Source organism: Rhagoletis pomonella, unplaced genomic scaffold (assembly GCF_013731165.1).
Source record: "Rhagoletis pomonella isolate Grant_MI unplaced genomic scaffold, Rhpom_1.0 Rhpom_scaffold_00003, whole genome shotgun sequence".
NCBI classification, from domain to species: domain Eukaryota; kingdom Metazoa; phylum Arthropoda; class Insecta; order Diptera; family Tephritidae; genus Rhagoletis; species Rhagoletis pomonella.
The window spans coordinates 4,812,934-4,831,188 of NW_023458557.1; the positions used below are offsets into that span (position 1 = coordinate 4,812,934).

At 33.8% G+C, this 18,255-nt stretch overlaps 1 protein-coding gene across 3 annotated transcripts in view; it reads left to right on the top strand.

Moving 5' to 3' along the window:
* LOC118734996 (MAGUK p55 subfamily member 6) overlaps positions 1-18,255 on the top strand; it is a gene marked incomplete at its 3' end in the record, with an annotated part of 403,145 nt that overhangs the window by 114,485 nt on the left and 270,405 nt on the right. For all 3 annotated transcript variants that reach the window (XM_036464596.1, XM_036464593.1, XM_036464594.1), the window contains 1 exon segment: positions 3,611-4,081. In XM_036464596.1, coding sequence (XP_036320489.1) covers positions 3,611-4,081 — 471 coding nt within the window.

The following is an 18,255-nucleotide window of genomic DNA, read 5'->3' on the forward strand; positions in this document are numbered from 1 at the left end:
ATCTTCATCTTCATCTTCATCTTCATCTTCATCTTCATCTTCATCTTTATCTTCATCTTCATCTTCATCTTCATATTCATCGTCATATTCATCTTCATCTTCATTTTCATCTTCACCTTCATCTTTATTCAAAACCATTTCTTTTGATACCCATATAGGGACATTTTATTTATTTTAATAAATAATTTGAATTTGATTTTCATATATATGGCACCCCTTTAAAAACTAAAATTATGACACCTTATCTTTTAAAATCGAGCGAACGATACAGATTTTATGACACGGGTGTTAAAAATTTAAGGCAACCCTCTGCGGCAGAGAAATTTTGAATTCGATTTTCTAACATGTGGCAACTCCTTTCATGGAACTAAAGCTATGTTGCACACCCGAAGGACGAGGCCTTTCATGTGACATCTCATTTTTGAAAATCGAACGAACGATACAGATTTTATGACCTGGCGTTAAATATTTAACACAACCCTCTGCGGCAGAGAAGTTTTGAATTCGATCTAACATGTGGCAACTCCTTTCATGGAACTAAAGCTATGTTGTAAACCCGAAGGACGAGGCCTTTCATGTGACACCTCATTTTTGAAAATCGAACGAACGATACAGATTTTATGACTGGTGTTAAATATTTAACGCAACCATCTCCGAACTCGTGTTTGAAGTTTCACTTCAAAAATCAATTTTCGATTTGTCCAATTTCCCGACTTTCCCGGAGGGTTTTCCGAAAATTTTCTTTCGTAAAAACCTTCTCCTGGCAATCACGAACAACTAAGAAAAAATGTTTGCCAAATCGGCCCAACCTTTCTCAATTGATGAATTACTATACATTTTTCACACCATTTTTATATACAGGGTGTCCCAGAAGTAACCTGCCAAACTTGAGGAGAAGGCAGGTGGGGTGGTGTGCTCCCTGATAAGCAAACATCTTTCAGGTAAAGGTGTCACCGTTTTGGAAATATTTAAATTTGTTGGAATTAAAGAAAAATCGTGCATTTTCATGTATTTTCTTTAACTGCATGTACAAACAAGGCTATACTTAGTAAATTTTTTATGTAAAATACTTCCAGATAGTTGCTTCTCGATATTCAAATGCAATGTAGTAAACATATTTTAAGGAACCATTATAAAATTAGGACTATTTTGGGATTTTTAACTTTTTGATATTTTGCTAGAATGTATTTAATAGATTTAAATTTAAGTTGCTCTTGTTACCGACCAATGACATGCTAAATAGTGCAAAGGTACATTATTACCTGCTCCTGACATTATTTTATGTTACTTACTGGAATTTGGACTTTTTTGTGAAGGATGGGTTCACTTGAAATATAATATACATGAGTTGTTTGAAGAAAAATTTATTCATTTATTGATAAAATATGCTCAAATTGGCGACCTTCTACTCTAATACAAGCTCGGCACCTTTTAAGAAAAGACGCTTTAAGAGATCTTAAACTCAATTGGGCTATCTTAGCAGCAACTCCATTTATTTGTTCCCGTTTGTAGTCTTCGCCGCAGGTTTAAGGGTGCATCTTCTAAAAGAGTTGGCAGCCGTTCCTGAAGGAACTCTAAATAACTGTGCGAGTTGACCGTTGGCGGCAGTTCCACAGGTCCCAATATCTGACAATTAAAATTAGCGCACCATCAATTTATTTTGTACCGTTACTGCGAACGGTCTTCTATCATTCGTGAGGATTGTCTATCTGCCAACTGTGAAGGTTATGTAACTTAAAATAACCATCACGATTGCATGTTGATTCATCGCTCCAAATTATTTTATTAAAAAAGTTGGGGTCTGATTCATGCATTCGAAACATTTCACGGCAAAATCTAACCCTCGACAGGTAATCTCTTTCTTGTAGAGCCTGAATACGTTGAATGTTGTAGGGATCATATTTTAAAGCTTTGTGAACTGTAGTTTTTGGTATTCCAGTCCGTCTTTCCATCATTCTCCCTGAAGTCGATGGACCTAGTTCCACTTCCTCTAACACAACTTTTACATCTACCGTTGCAGGACGTCCTGTCTCTCCGCCATGCCTTCCAGGTATGCGACTATAAAAAAGTTAAAAATGATAGTTAAAAGAAGAATTGCTTCAAATAAGAAAGGTGTAAAAATCACTTACCTTCATATATTTCTCTATGGGTCCAGGCGAATACTTCACGGCCCGGATGCCGACGATTGGGGTATCGCTCTGCATAAAGTGTTTGAGCAGCTCTGGCATTACAGCAAGCTTCACCGTAAATTAAGTGAATATCCGCATATTCATGCGACGTATACTGCGTGTTCTCTGTCATAGTATTAATAACACAATGCTCGAAGGGTCCAATTTCACAAAATCCACTTTCACTAATTCCGGTAAGTAACACAAAATAATGTCAGGAGCAGGTAATAATGTATCTTTGTACTATTCAGCATGTCATTGGTCGGTAACAAGAGCAACTTAAATTTAAATCTAGTAAATACATTCTAGCGTGTCTCAGTCCTTTGCCCACAAAAGCGGCTATAACTTTTTTTCTTCTATTCGAAACAGTAAGAGTGGCACCTTTCTGAAATCTTTATTAAATGAGCAATTTTTTTTTATGTAATATAAAGTTAAGCTCAGTACATTGTTTTTCACCAGAGATAGCAAAGTTGGGGAATAATGGTTCCTTAATATATTTTTACTACATTGCATTTGAATATGGAGAAGCAACTATCTGGAAGTATTTTACATAAAAAATTTACTAAGTGTAGCCTTGTAGATGCTGTTAAAGAAAATACATGAAAAGCCACGATTTTTCTTTAATTCAAAAAAATTTAAATATTTCAAAAACGGTGACACTTTTACCTGAAAAATTGTTGCTTATCAGGGAGCTCACCACCTCACCTGCCTTCTCCTCAAGTTTGGCAAGTTACTTCTGGGACACCCTGTATATATGTAGATATCGGTAACTAATGATAAAATTGAAAAAAAAAAAATAATTTTCTGAATTTTTACTTAAGCGCTTATGACTTCTACATTTTCAATCCAATTTGGATCGGATAGGGTTTGTTTTCTTCCTAAAAGATCATACTTTGACGTCCAACCGGAAGCAAAAAATATTTTTTAATAAATAAATAATGCAAATTTCTCGAAAAATCCACAAATAGCTCCAACCCGACAGTTTGACTGAAAACTGTTACACACATTGTTAATGGGATATTAAGTTTCCTTTAATATCATAAAAAGAACTTCGAAATTGTAATCACATTTTCCGGTCTACTTTCATAACATTTGATTTTATTTTCGGATTCAGGGGTAAATTTTATATAAAAAATTACAGTCAAGTGCTATAGGTCAGAACATTTTCTTAAAGTAGTGTAAAAGTAGTTTTTTTGCACCGCTCAGCGCGCTTGTGACATTTGAGGTGAATCGCCCCATGTATGCGATATACATATTTATTTCGCATTAAGGTAATAAAATAGCAAATAAAATCGACTTATACTTTAAATCGGTTTTGAAAAGTTGGACTTATATATGTTCATGCCGAACATTTTTTTTTGTTCAGTAACTATCAGGATAGTTTTTAAATAAAACCTATAATAAAAATAATGCTCATATAATTAATTTTCGTTTAATTCTAGGCGTTACTAGGTGCTCACGATGAAATAGGACTAATATATGATTGTCACCATAACCATTTTGAGAAATCTGTAGAAAAATTTGATCTTCTTTCGTATCCTAAAAACTATTACCTTTTCTCTTCTGAAATACTTTCTGGTAAAATGCCAGTGGAAGCAATGCGAATAGTTGGGCTTCGACGTGTTGAAAACAAACCTTTAGGATTTACCGTTGAAGTTAATCCGCAAAAGCTATTGGTAGTTGCGCGTATTCTTTCGGGCGGAATTATTGAGAAACAAGGCCTCTTGCACCCGGGCGACGTGATACTAGAGATTAATGGAAATCGAGTTAATACTCCAGAAGCTTTGCAAATTGAAGTATCTCGGGCTAAAGAAAATCTTACTCTAAAAGTTGCACCACATGCAGATGAGATTGTTGGAGAATGCTCTATTTCGAACTATGATACTACTGAAAGGCCAGGAAAAAAATTGATGGTAAGTATGAATATTAATAAATCAAACCCTCAGGTTCTGTTGTGCGCCTTTTTGAGGCTAGATTTAGCAATTACATTTTTTCTCTAGCTTCAGAATATTTGGTCTAACTGCGTGGCTTTCTTAAGGCTACCTATTTTATAAGTAATATTCATCTTTTTAGTACCCTGAGAAAACAAAAAATAAAATTTATAGAAACGCTAGAAAATTTGCGGTGACTATTCACTTATCCTTATCGCTTTTATTCTACCCGGGAATGTTTGATAAATCTTTGTAAATTCGAGCAGCCAAAATGAAAGATTAATTTAATTGGAATGGTAAATTCTTACAGCAAATCATATCGTCGTTTAAAGTACAAAACCGCGTTTCGTCATTCTGCAAAACCGCGTAACTGACATTGGCTGCCAAAAATTGGATTTGCTCACACAAGCTCTTGGCTCAATCCTTATCCATTCGTCCTGAAATATACTAGCCAGAAATTCAATTGCTTTATAAAAAGGAGAACCATTTTGAAAAATTAGTGTTTTTACGCTCTAGAAAATAATTTCTGCAACTTCACATACGCGGTTTTGCATTTTGCTGATACGCGGTTTTGCATTTTGTTGATACGCGGTTTTGCACTTTAAACGACGATATGCAACTACGGTGGTGGTCCCAGAAGTACTCGACATAACAAAGAAAACGCAAAAATTTTGGGAAAAAATATATTTATTTTTCAACATAATCTCCTTTCAGCTCTATACACTTTCCCCAGTTGGGGAACAGAAAACAGTCTGAGAGGGCTAAATCTGGCGAAAAGGGTGCAGGAGGTAGCAATTCAAACATTAGTTCATTAATTCGCTAAACGCTCAATTGAAACCTCTTCACGGCACTGTTTTTGGTCGAGTGTGAGTAAAAGGCGGCACCCATCTTGGACACAGCTCTCTCATTTCCAAATCTTCAGATAATATGCGAGGTACCGTATTTTTTGAAATGCCTACTATATCTGCTAGCTCGCGCATTTTCAGTCGACGATCATCCATTACCGCTTTGTGGATTTTCTTCACCATTTCTCGAGTCGTCAACTCATTTGGTCGTCTTGGCAGCTCGTACGGCCTCGCTTAAACTCTGATACACAATATTTTACCGTTGTAAACGAAGGAGCAGACTCGTCCAAAGTAGAATCTATTTCAGCTTTTATATAGGATGGGCTAAGGCCTTTTAAATAAAAGTATTGTATCACATAACGATGACCAATTTTCTCCATTTTCACAAATTCACTGAAAACGTTCACTATTGACGGCTGCCAAGCATATACTAAACAACGCGGCGTCTTCAAACTTGAATCATATCGTCGTTTAAAGTGCAAAACCCCGTACCAACAAAATGCAAAACCGCGTATCAGCAAAATGCAAACCCGCGTATGTGAAGTTGTAGAAATTATTTTCTAGGGCATAAAAACACCCATATTTCAAAATGGTCGTCTTTTTTTATAAAGCAATCGCATTTCTGGCTAGTATATTTCAGTACGAATGGATAAGGATTGAGCCAAGAGCTTGTGTGAGCAAATCCAATTTTTGGCAGCCAATGTCAATTACGCGGTTTTGCAGAATTACGATACGCGGTTTTGTACTTTAAACGACGATATGCTTTATAGATTGTGTACTTTTTAACACAGTGATATTTTTCAAACAACTACCGCCATCTCTATGTTAGGCCGGGTACTTTTGGGACCACCCCCGTATGTGACTTCTGTCATAACGCCAGTTGGCAAAATAAGGAGCTCTTATTAATCAACATTTTTAGACAGGGCTTTTTAGGTAAAACCCTACGTTTGGAAGCTGTATAAGTAGACCCTGGAATAGCTCTGCTATTCGTAAGCAGCTAAGTTTTCTGTTTTTTAAAAAACTGGAGCATTCGTGTCGCCGTGTGTTAGGAGCAAAGTTAAATTTTTACTGCGTGGAGTACGGAAGGCTTGTCGCTATAAGAAATCAGAAAAAAGCATCTTAAAGTCGAATGCGATGTTTAAAGCGAAAGTAAAGCCAATTTTTTTAAGATCATCTGGTCAAACTAGTTGTGGGCTGGGTTTGGGACCTGCCACGTAGAAACCCCTTAATTTTGCCTCGTGGGGGCCCACTCTTTGATGACGACCACTGATAACGCTTAAATTTACTAATACATTTATTTAATGTCTTGAGGTTGAGGAAGGGTAGGGTAGACTATAGCTAAACTAACTTTCGCTTTACCAATCAGGGCTCGAATCGTGACATCCGTTCACGGATCGAAAAATAGGAAAGAAAATTACGCTCCTGCTTTTTGTTTTCTTTAATTTCGCACCATGGTTGATTCATGCGGAAAATGTGGAAAGAGGTTTTCGAGAAGTTATATTTATATTGTACCATGTTTTGGGATCGGTAAGAAAACTTTTCATCGCGGCTGCTGTGTTGGCCCAATCTCGGAATATGATGTGAATTTGTTCAATTCCAACCGCCATATTGGCTATATGTGTGAGGGTTGCATCAGGTTAACCGAAAAACTTTGCAAAGCCTATGACTGTACTGGTGGGATTGAGACTAATGCCTTTGATCAAAAATTTAAAGATCTATCTTTGCAAATTGCTGATCTTAAAAGGAGTTTATTGCTTTTTAGAAAATTGAGATAGACTACAACAATGGTAAGTGTAATGGAGGAAATGAGGTTTCGGCTAATGTCAACGCTAATGTTAACAGTGCTGTTAATTCTTGCGGTGCTATGTACAATAAATGTAATAATAATCGTGTGACTGCTAACTGTAACTGTTCCTGTCCAATGCGTAAATCGTCATAGGGTCATTATATCTCCGCTCTATCCCCAGCGTAGCGGATTGCTTATGGTCTTGAAGAAACATCCGATGGTGCGATGCCCTCTATGTTACCACCTTCGGGCTCACATTCGTCGAATCTGTTAATGCTACTGCTGCTTATGGTGGCACTGTTAATGCTGCTAATGGTGCATGATGCAATAATACAAGGTGTTCGATTTTGGCAGCTTCTCGCTCTAATTCCGCCATATTGACTGACTTGGCTGAAACAGTGTTACTTCTTTAAAAATATAGTTGAATGTTTTTTTATTGTTTCTCAGTATACACATTTTGCTTTCTCAAAAAAGTATTTTATCTTATTTTATTTAATTTAATGACGAATATACTATAAAAAGAAAATTTTGTTTAGAAGAAAATGTGAAATTTTATATTCCCCCCCCAAACGCGGATTAATTTCTTCCCGTTTTTTCTTCTTATTCCACTGAGCAAAGGCAACAATAAATCAAGCTATCACAACGTCCAACACCTTGTTTTATTGCATCATGCTAATGGTGGAACTGCAATACCATCGGGCGAAATGCCCAAATGTGCAAACCGCGGGCAAATGTGCTAACCGGATGCTAAATGAGGTTAGGGAATTATGCCCGGGGGGAACAGAAAATTTGAGCGAATTGCATCTGTATGCGTGATCAGAATGAGAGAACAAGTATGTGTGAGTATTCCGAATGTGGGACCCCACGGCTATCAGCTTTCCTAAAAGCACTAAAACTTGGAAAAAATCAAAACATTACTATTTTTTTTCGCTAAAATTAAATATGCATCTATACGACGTTTGTGATCTGCCTAAAATATAAGTATTGTTGTATTTCCCAAAACCAAAATAAAAAGTGACCCACTAATTACGATTTTAAATTTTTATACACTTTAATTCAGTCATAATATATCTTTTATTTGAAATAATACTTTTATATACATTCATATGTATGTACGTATGTGTAAATAAACATTTTCGTATCGAGAATAAACTGCACTACATAGGCACTGAATATTGCGGGAAAAGTACTCGAATAGTAGGTAATTTACATTTCTCGAATGTTTTTATGGATCGTCAGCTCAGCTAACATGAAAAAATCTGCATACTTGCTCTCTCCTTCCGGCCACACACGCAGATGTAAATGTGTACCGACCAAGATTCGGACGAAGGAATTCGTAAACCGCAGTGAATTTAAAAATCAACCGAAGCAAAACGAATTTTATCGTAGTAGATTTTAGATTTTATTTTACATACAAGCGTATATATGTACCAGGGTTGTTGCGAATATTCGCATTCGCATTCGCAACCGCGGAGCTTCCGCATTAATTTTAACATTCGCTTTCGCATTCGCAATAATCAATGCGGAACTTTTGCGAATGCAAATATTTTGCAAGTGGACCGATAAAACGTATACAGGGTGTCTCAGAAGTAACCTGCCAAATTTGAGGAGAAGGCAGGTGTGGTGGTGAGCTCTCTGATTAACAAAAAATTTTCAGGTAAAAGTGTCACCGTTTTTGAAATAGTAAAATTTTTTTTAATTTAAGAAAAATCGTGCCTTTTAACTGCATCTACAAAAAAGGCTATACTTAGTAAATTTTTTATGTAAAATACTTTCACATAGTTGCTTCTCCATACTCAAATGCAACGTAGTTAAAATATATTAAGGAACCATTATAAAATTAGGACTATATTGCGATTTTTAACTTTTTGGTATTTTCTTCCCCAACTTTGACTATCTCTGGTGAAAAAAAATGTACTGAGCTATAACTTTACATTACATAAAAAATTGCTCATTCAATGTTTCGAATAGAAAAAAAAAAGTTATAGCCGCTTTTGTGGGTAAAGGACTGAGACACGCTAGAATGTATTTAATAGATTTAATTTTTGAAGTAAGAGCTCATTTAGACGATACTTATCCTCGCCGATGGATTGGACGATACGGGCCAATCACGTGGCCTGCTCGATCGCCAGACCTGAATCCATTAGATTTTTTTCAAAACGAATAGCATTTGGGGGAACAAATAAATGGAGCTGCTGCTGAGATAGCACAATTGAGTTTAAGATCTCTAAAAGCGTCTTTTCTTAAAAGATGCCGAGCTTGTATTAGAGTAGAAGGTCGCCAATTTGAGCATATTTTATCAATAAATGAATAAATTTTTCTTCAAACAACTCATGTATATTCTATTTCATGTGATCCCATCCTTCACAAAAAATATTGATAGATATAGCCCTTGTCAGTAGAGTCAGTAGTCCGAATCCCGGTAAGTAACATAATATAATGTCAGGAGCATGTAATAATCTACCTTTGTACTATTTAGCATGTCATTGGTCGGTAACAAGAGCAACTTAAATTTAAATCTACTAAATACATTCTAGCGTGTCTCAGTCCTTTGCCCACAAAAGCGGCTATAACTTTTTTTTCTTTTCTTTCCTTACAGTAAGAGTGGCACCTTTCTAAAATCTTTATTAAACGAGAAATTTTTTTATGTAATGTAAAGTTATAGCTCAGTACATTTTTTTCACCACAGATAGTCAAAGTTGGGGAAGAAAATATCAAAAAGTTAAAAATCCCAAAATAGTCATAATTTTATGATGGTTCCTTAATATGTTTTAACTACATTGCATTTGAATATGGAGAAGCAACTATCTGGAAGTATTTTGAATAAAAAATTTACTAAGTATAGCCTTTTTTGTAGATGCAGTTAAAGAAAATACATGAAAAGGTACGACATTTCTTTAATTCAAAAAAATTTAAATATTTCAAAAACGGTGACACTTTTACTTGAAAATTTTTTGCTGATAAGCTGGGAGCTCACCACCCCACCTGCCTTCTCCTCAAGTTTGGCAGGTTACTTCTGGGACACCCTGTATATGGCAAACAAATTACATATTGTAGCCAATATTTTTGCCTGTGGTCGTAGGAGTATTTGTGTAACAAAACTGGTCAAATGTCATATTTATCAACTTTGATAAAAATGTCTTTAAAATATTATTCTTAAGCTATATAACGGAGCTATCAATGGGCAGCCATAAAAGTTCCCACATCTACTGACTTTTGACGTACGTCAAAGAGAACATAGTCCTTTTAATAATTTTTTGTTTCTGTGCTTTAAATACCTGCCTTGCTTTCTTTTTATTATGAGTTTTTTAAAAAACTACTAGACATGAAAGAAAAAAATGTGCACTGTAATTCTTAACCAAATTTTCGTTATTTGCTTTTGATGTTAAATATATTCGTTTCAATAATTTCAAATGGGGCTCTTTGGGGAATTTATTTTTAGCAAAAATTTTAGAAACAGTTTTGTTTACTTGTTGTATATTTTTTTTTTCATAGGGATATGCAGTGGATCCTTGGCTAAAAACTTCTGTTTTAAAACTGTCCCTTCTTTGCTATTTAAAGTCAATGAGTAAGCTCCTTCAATAGGGATTTCCAGTAGAAATGATCAACGTCTAGCTATAAAGAGAATCGATGATCAAATAATTAAAAAGCTATAGGTCTGACCTTTAATTAGATAAGAATTACGTAACTATCTGTTATTCAAATGCTTATAAAAAAACGGGGTGCTTTAAAAAACATAACAATATTCTGATCCGATTCGGCTAGCAGCCACGACTTTGAAAACAGAATTTTGTTGAAAAATAATAATCTATTTTCCACATTCACCTATTTAGCAGTCACAGAAGAAACTATTAAAAATGAATTACAAAAACTAAAATCGAAAAGTGCTGATAAAGTTACAAGTTCTCCAAAGTCTTAAACAACATGTCATATGTATCTGGTTTGGCTTGTAAGCGCTGTTTAAACAACGATCTCGCTATTATGCTAGATTCTAATTGTTTTTTTAAAATACTTGACATGCGCATTCGCATTCGCATCCGCGGATGTCTAAAATTCCACATCCGCAACATCCCTACTATATACATAAATAACTAAATGTTATGTTGCAGAAACACCTTTTACTGATTCAAAATATATTTTCCGCCGACAAATATATATTTATATTATTATATTTTCTCAAACATTGTAGTAATTAAAGTGCTTGTAAAAATGCTTTTTTGTCTTGAATATATAGAGAAATACCAAAATAACCTTTAAAATCGTAGTAGATTTTAAATAACCGCAGTAGAACATTCAATCTCCCTAATAAGAGCAGTAGATATACTGCAATTGCAGTCAAGTCCGAACACCGACTTGCATGCGCGCAAATGAACAATTTTGTAATTCACTTTTGCATTGTCAGTTGGTCGCAAATTTTCAAAGGGATGGGTTGTTCTTGAGCAGATAAGTTTTCGTTAGAAATTTGCTAGGAAAAAATAATAATCATGCGAAAAGCAACCTTTTTATATGACAGTTTGCTATAGAGCTGCAAAACTATCGATGGGACTATCGATAGTTTCAATTTGTGACCACTATCGATAAATGGTGTTCACTATCGCGATACTATCAGATCATCACTTTTTTATTCCGTTATTCGATGAAGGTTACGTACTTTAAGAAAAATTTGTTTTGCATTTTTTTTATTAAAATTCATTCAGTCAAAATACATAATGGGCTACAAAACTGCATACTCAAAAAAGTTCTAAAAAATCAGATTAAAAAGCTCGAATCTTTAATGAAAACAAACAAATATGTACATTAGGGCGGGTCGAAAGTCTAATTTTTCTGAAATCCCTTTGTTCATCGTGAAAATATATTGTATCATGAAGTCAACAACAAGCCTGAAAAATACTAGTATTTTATTTTAATTGTAAGAGCCCGCGCATCGAACGCCAAAAAAATTTTAAAAATTTTGTGTTCAGCAAAAAGGTTTGGTGCATATTATTAGATAATGAATCCGTTAATGCAAAAGATAAAGTCAAATATCATTTCTCGCAGCCCTTTAGCTAATCGTTAAACTCAAAGTTATCTGTTTTCAATAAAATGTTAATTGTTCTCTTGATAATTGCACTGGCCTATAGTCAAAAGATGTAAAGAACAGCATTAATATTGCTGGCGTGCATTTAGGTCGCTGGTCCCAAATATTCTAATGTTTTTTCAATATTAGCTATAATTTGCGAATTTTTGAAAGTTTAAGCACAATTTCGGTAGCTCTAATAGAAAAACCATTATTTTCCATCGTCGCGGAAAAAATTTGTTTATGCAAATGAGTATGGAAACACCGAACAGGCACAACTTCTAGAAACACTAATAAGTTTACTTATGTTTATGCATGCAATATAAAAATTGCAAATATAGGAAAATTACAAAAAAAAAGCTGTTCAACATTTTTTTTATTTTAAAATAATTTTTTTATAATCAACGATTTTCATCATATTATTATCATAAATCAGTAACCGTAAGTGTCGCCTTCAATTTGGTAATTATTACGTACCTATCGAGTAACATTTACCAAAGTTATATCGAAAAAATTAAGAGGATCTCCAGTTTTTTTCTAGAAAAAATTTCTCTTCAATTGTTTATTAATAACCTTTAAAAGAAAGAAAGAAAGAATTACAGAAAAGTGTGCCAGGGAGTGACTTTTTTCGTTCACGCTGAATGCAAAGCAATATCGTCCAATTGGAGAGTCCTCAAAAGGATTTCCCAGGATATGTTAAAGACTATTGCATTTACCTACAGTCACTTTTTCACATAATGGAATTAATTAACTTATTTATGTATATCTAAACACTTATTGTACGTCCCTTACTTTCACATAATGGCAAATTTAGAAACCGCAATTATCAAGACTGCATAAATGGACTTAAAATGGGCGTTTATCACCCTAATTGTATTATGTTAATGTATGTAAATACTTGTATGCTTGAAACTACTATTAACTGATCAAAGGGTTCCTAATCTTTGACTTCATTCACCACGACCTTGAAAACTGACCAAATCGGCGTGACCAAGTCCATGGTCCTTTTAATAAACATTTAAAATAAATCTCGTCTCACTTTTTTGTATTTTGCACTTGGTTGCTGAAGTAATGAAGAATTGGAAATTCATAAGGGAAAATTATAGTTTTTGTAAGTTTTATCTTAATATCTTAAAAACTTGTAGACTTATTGAAAAATGATAAATGAACGTCAGATACTAAATTTAATGACCCTTAATTTGATATATTGTCCTGTTTATAACAATTAACGCATTCCATAGATATTACAAGCCAAAGTTTCATTTTCAAAATTCATAAACTTTGATTCAATTGCGCGGGCTAAAGATAAGTTTTATATCAATCTTTCGTGGCCAATAACAATTGGCTTAGACTTAAGTCATCATAATATTACTATTACAATACGGTGAAATGCCTTTTATTTTCCTCCATACAAAATCGACCCAGCCTAATACATATATATGCTAGCAGCTTTTATCGTTTAATCGATGATTTATGTACACACATATTACGTAAATTTTTTAAATAACCAAAAATGTGTGTTTATACTATGTATGACCAATTTTTATTGTCAAATCGATATTTTCATTTCCCAATACCAAGCGCTCATACATGTGAAGTAACAAGTTTTCTATTTCTAAGCAGAAAATTGTTTTGTATAAATTTTTAAATTTCCCAAAATTTCAAATTCAATTCAAAGGCTTATACAAACGAATTAAAAAGTGCTACAAAAAATGTATGCGTATGAAAAGCTTCCCAGCAAACATTTGGAGTCATAAATGCGTCTTTAAGGAGTCCTATTTCGGAGCCATTACGCTCATAATTAGCTCATTTAAGAGTCTGATATGTGGGTGTTTCCCTCCCTCCGAAAGTCGACTTATATGAGCTTAAATTCATACATCAAATGAGCCTTGACTCTTATTGGCCTCATACATGGCTCATTTTGGACTCATATATGAATCATTTCACACTCTTTTTGAGGCTCTTATCGGCCTCATAAATTGTTACATTCGGACTCTTATTTTAGGTTGTTCTTTGAGTCGTATTGAACGCACTATATTTGCAAAGGCATTCAGTAAATATTCCTTTCAAATAACATATGTATATACATACTTACGTGCATATACACATTCCAACATACATTCAATAGCAGCAGCTGCAGCTAAATTGTGTTAATTTTTTGTTTTATAATTATTTTGAATTTTCGTAAAAACAAGTTTAGATATAAATTTCAAGTCTTTATTGTTTTTATATTGGCACAAGGTACTTGCTCATAACTTGGATCATATATTAATCCTAAAAGACTCATATAAAAGTAAACGAATTTTTGTTTTTGAAACTCATATTTCTTACCTACCTAGGACTCGTTTCGGACTCATATATTCTGAAAGCTCAGAATATGTTTGCGGGGTTGCTACTTCATATGTGTGAGCGCCTGGTATTGCCCTGCAAAAAATGGAACTAATCCGGGATGACTCCGGGAGCAATCGCAAAGGAGCATGCGACTAATACCACTTTTGATCTCTTTATATGGAATGAACTGATCGGTTTTGTTCGGGCATGTCCTATGAAGAGACTAATTGTTCACATTTATACCCGAAAGGGTATAAAAAGCGACTAGTCACTTTAAAAAAATAAAAATAAAAAATTTTCGCCAGCTGAGATTCGAACCGGGCTGCTCAGTTTTGTTAGGCGAATACTCTCTCTGTGTGCCAACGCCGCACATGAAATTTCATTGACTAAGTGCGTACATATCATTAAATAGTTAATAGTACCCGTTAGAGATGAGTTGGGGACTAATTGATCTCCAATAATACCCATAAGGGATGAGTCGAGACCAATTGACCTCCATTAGTACCCGTGTGAGACTAGTTGCGACTAATTAATGCCCAATTGTACCCGATTGAGAGTAATCTCGGAATACTCTCTTTAGAGATTAGTCGCACAATTTTTTGCAGGGTGGGAAATGGAAATATCGTATTGTAAAATTAAAAATTGGTTCTTTGTATAAATTAGTCCACTTTCTTTATAAAAATATGCTGTTGGCTAAATATTCGGAGCGCCCTACATTGTTTCTCCATGTTTGTTATTTAACATAAGAGTCAGCATTAAACGAAAACTTCCAAAAAATACTCAAAAAATACTTGTGAAGGAACATCATTTTTGTGGAAGTTTAACAGCATGGTACTGTTGATTTATGTTCCTCTTTTTTTCGAAACATAATTTGTTTGAGTACTTTTTTTTATGTATACAGCGCTCTTCCTTTCATACCCTCTTTGTTAGAGTATAAGTAATTTACATACTTCAAGAAAACTTCACAATGAAGCAAACAGAATCCGATGCAGACCTTTAGTACATACGCATCCCAAACATGCAGAGAGGCGACAACACACACATACATAGTACATACAAATCGCGTGCTGTGGTTTTGACGGATATTCAACATTTGAAAGCAAATGTGTAGCCTGGGTGTAGCTGAGTGCTCAAAGATGCTTGCCACAATTTCTTGATATCCAGAGATGGTCAAGGTTCGAATTCCACTGCAGGCAACATGCAGACTAAATATTTTTTTTTTAGTTTTGTCTTGATTATTCACTTCACGGACGCTTTTTCAGAACGAACACGGTAATTTTAATATGCACGTAATTGAATGGAATGTTTACGTTTCTATTTGACTTTAATATTTTTTCCCCTCAGTGTATTTTTATAAATTTTTTTTTACGAATTTTCATTAAAATAAAGTTCATTCTCTGAAAAAATCTATATAAAACTTAAAACTTTGTAGAAAACTAAAAAAAAAATCAACAAATTTTCATCCAAATTTCAAACTTATTTTCTCAGAATTTGTTGAGTAGGTATATAGTTTTAAATCCCTTTCAATTTTATTGCAATAATGTGCAAGTTTCAAGTGGCTAAACATTTCCGTTGTTGCGGCTTTCTGCCATATAAAAAAAATTTTGTTTATTCGTTATATGGGAGCAAATACGACAAAAATAATCAAACGTAATTTTAAGACTCTTGAAACTTGCACATTATCATACTAAAATTGAATGGGCTATAAAGCTTCATACTCAAAAATATTGTAACACTTCTGAGTAAATAAGTTTGAAATTTGTATGAAAATTAGCTGACTTTTTTTAGATTTCTACAAAGTTTTAAGCGTGGGTTTACATCGTTTTTTTAAATAAGCTTTATTTTAATTGAAATTGAACATACTGAAAACAAATTTTCAATAGTTAACCATAATATAGTATGAATTGAATAGTCGCCTCAAATAACGTTGCAACGTTGTACGTTTTTTTAAGGAATTTTATTCTAACGGCAATTTCTCGTCTTTCTCTAAAAAAAAAAGCACCGTTTTGGGCATTTGTCGCGCTTCAAATACACTTTAAAGTACACTTTTAAGTCACCGGAAAAACGTTGTAAATGATAGCAAGTGCGGAAGAATTAAATATGTTGCGTAAGCTCAATATAGGTAAAAAGAGGAAAGTAAAATACGAAAATTGGAAAAGTATTAAAAATAAAAAGCTTAGAAATAGCGGAGAGGCCTACATTTCTACAAAAGGAAAATTCGAAGAAAAATGCTCTTGAAATGGTAATTTAGAAAAACGTTGCAAGTGCACAAATATTAATTCATCTTATACATACTATTATTATATTCATAGAACTGCGATTGTGCTTGTAATTGGTATTGCAAAAGTTTCAAACCAGACGAAATTAAAAATTTGTTTACGGAGTTTTACAAAAAGACATACGACGAACAATCAGCACTATTAAAATCTTTGATTTTCCAACGTAATGCAACGTTTTAAAGCAGTGCACCATACGTTTTTAACGTTTTTTATGAGTTTTTTTTTGAAGTGGAAAGTGGGCGTAATTTTAGTCCGATTTCGAAAATTTTCAACATAAAGATTTTGTGTGCTAAGGTCAATAATTCTGGATTTGGTACAAATTAATAAATCGGTTACCGAGCAGTGTGACCGTTTTGCTCCAAGTGGATCAAAAGTGATACATTTTTGACGAATTTTGGAGGGGTACTTCTTTTTAAATTTTGATACTTTTCCAAGCATGTAAAAAAATTCCCGTAGAAGTTTAAAATCTTGCCAGACATGTTTACAAAGGGTGGATGAATTTGCCGAGTTTCAACACTACTACGTTGGTGTTAAAAATCATGTAAGCGAGCTAAAAATGCTTTAAATAACTTTTTATATTTCGAACTAACTTTTTTATCTTTAACCTGTTATGTTCGTCGCACAGCTCTGCCGGTGCAGACTGCATTTTCTCAGATCTGATTTTTTATAAAAAAAATAGATAGAACAAATCGCTTCCAATGATGGACGCATAATGTTTTCGAAGTGCCTTAAAAATGATTAAAAAATTTGAATTCTAAGTCCTATAAGTAATTTTTAAGCAAAACACAACCGACTTCAATTCTCATATAAAAAATTAGGAGTACCGTTAATTTTTTCATGATCCAATGATCGGTTCTAAACCAAATTAGTATGGGACTACTTGTGAGACACTACATTTCCGATGGAAAAATAATTATCGAAATCGGTTGACGTGGTCCAAGGTTATGCGGTGACATAGATAAAAAATAATAATATTCCGACGAATGGATAACCTTCTCCTTTTTTGAAGTCGGTTAAAAATAGGATTATATATAAGACATTTTTGTTGTTTTTATTATACCTATACCCAGTTGAACTCAACATGTAAGAAATTTCCGTTTTTATTATTCTAGGACTGAATTGAACTCATACATGAAAGACATTTTCGTTATTAACCGACTCCACACAAACAGAAGAAGGTTATTAATTCGTTGGGTTATTTTTTTTTAATTTATGTTACCGCATAATTTTGGACCACGTTAACCGATTTCTATAATTAAAGAAAAGGTGGTACCTCACTGGTGGTCCCATACTAATTTAGTTTAAATCCGCTCATTGGATCATGAAGAAATTAACGATAATCTAAAATTGTTATATGGAGAATTGAAGTCGGTTTTGTTTTTTGCTTAAAAATTACTTGTTATTATTATATTTACTAGTACCAAGTACAACTGATACCTGCACCTTTTTGCAATCAATAAATGTTAAACTGTTTTGGAAAATGGAGTTTCATAAAAATTTTTGGCTTTATTCCATATTGATACTTTGATACCTGAAATAAAAAAGTGATACATATTGATACATTTTAAGTCTCTTCTCTGCTACAATTTTTCACAAGCTCGCGGTCACACTGTTACCGAGATACACATAATGTGAACCGAATAAAAACTGGGACGCGACATTTTAGTAAGTAATTTGGTATTTTTACAACGGTTTTATCAACTTGCAATGTTGTATGTCCAGACCACCATACTATAAATATAGCAAAGGTATTTATGGCAAACCTAGTCTAGATATCAACCTCGTCGTAGGTATGATATCAAAGACATACAATTAGAAAAACTCTAGAGATAGATGTCGCCTCGCCAGAAGAAGTTAAA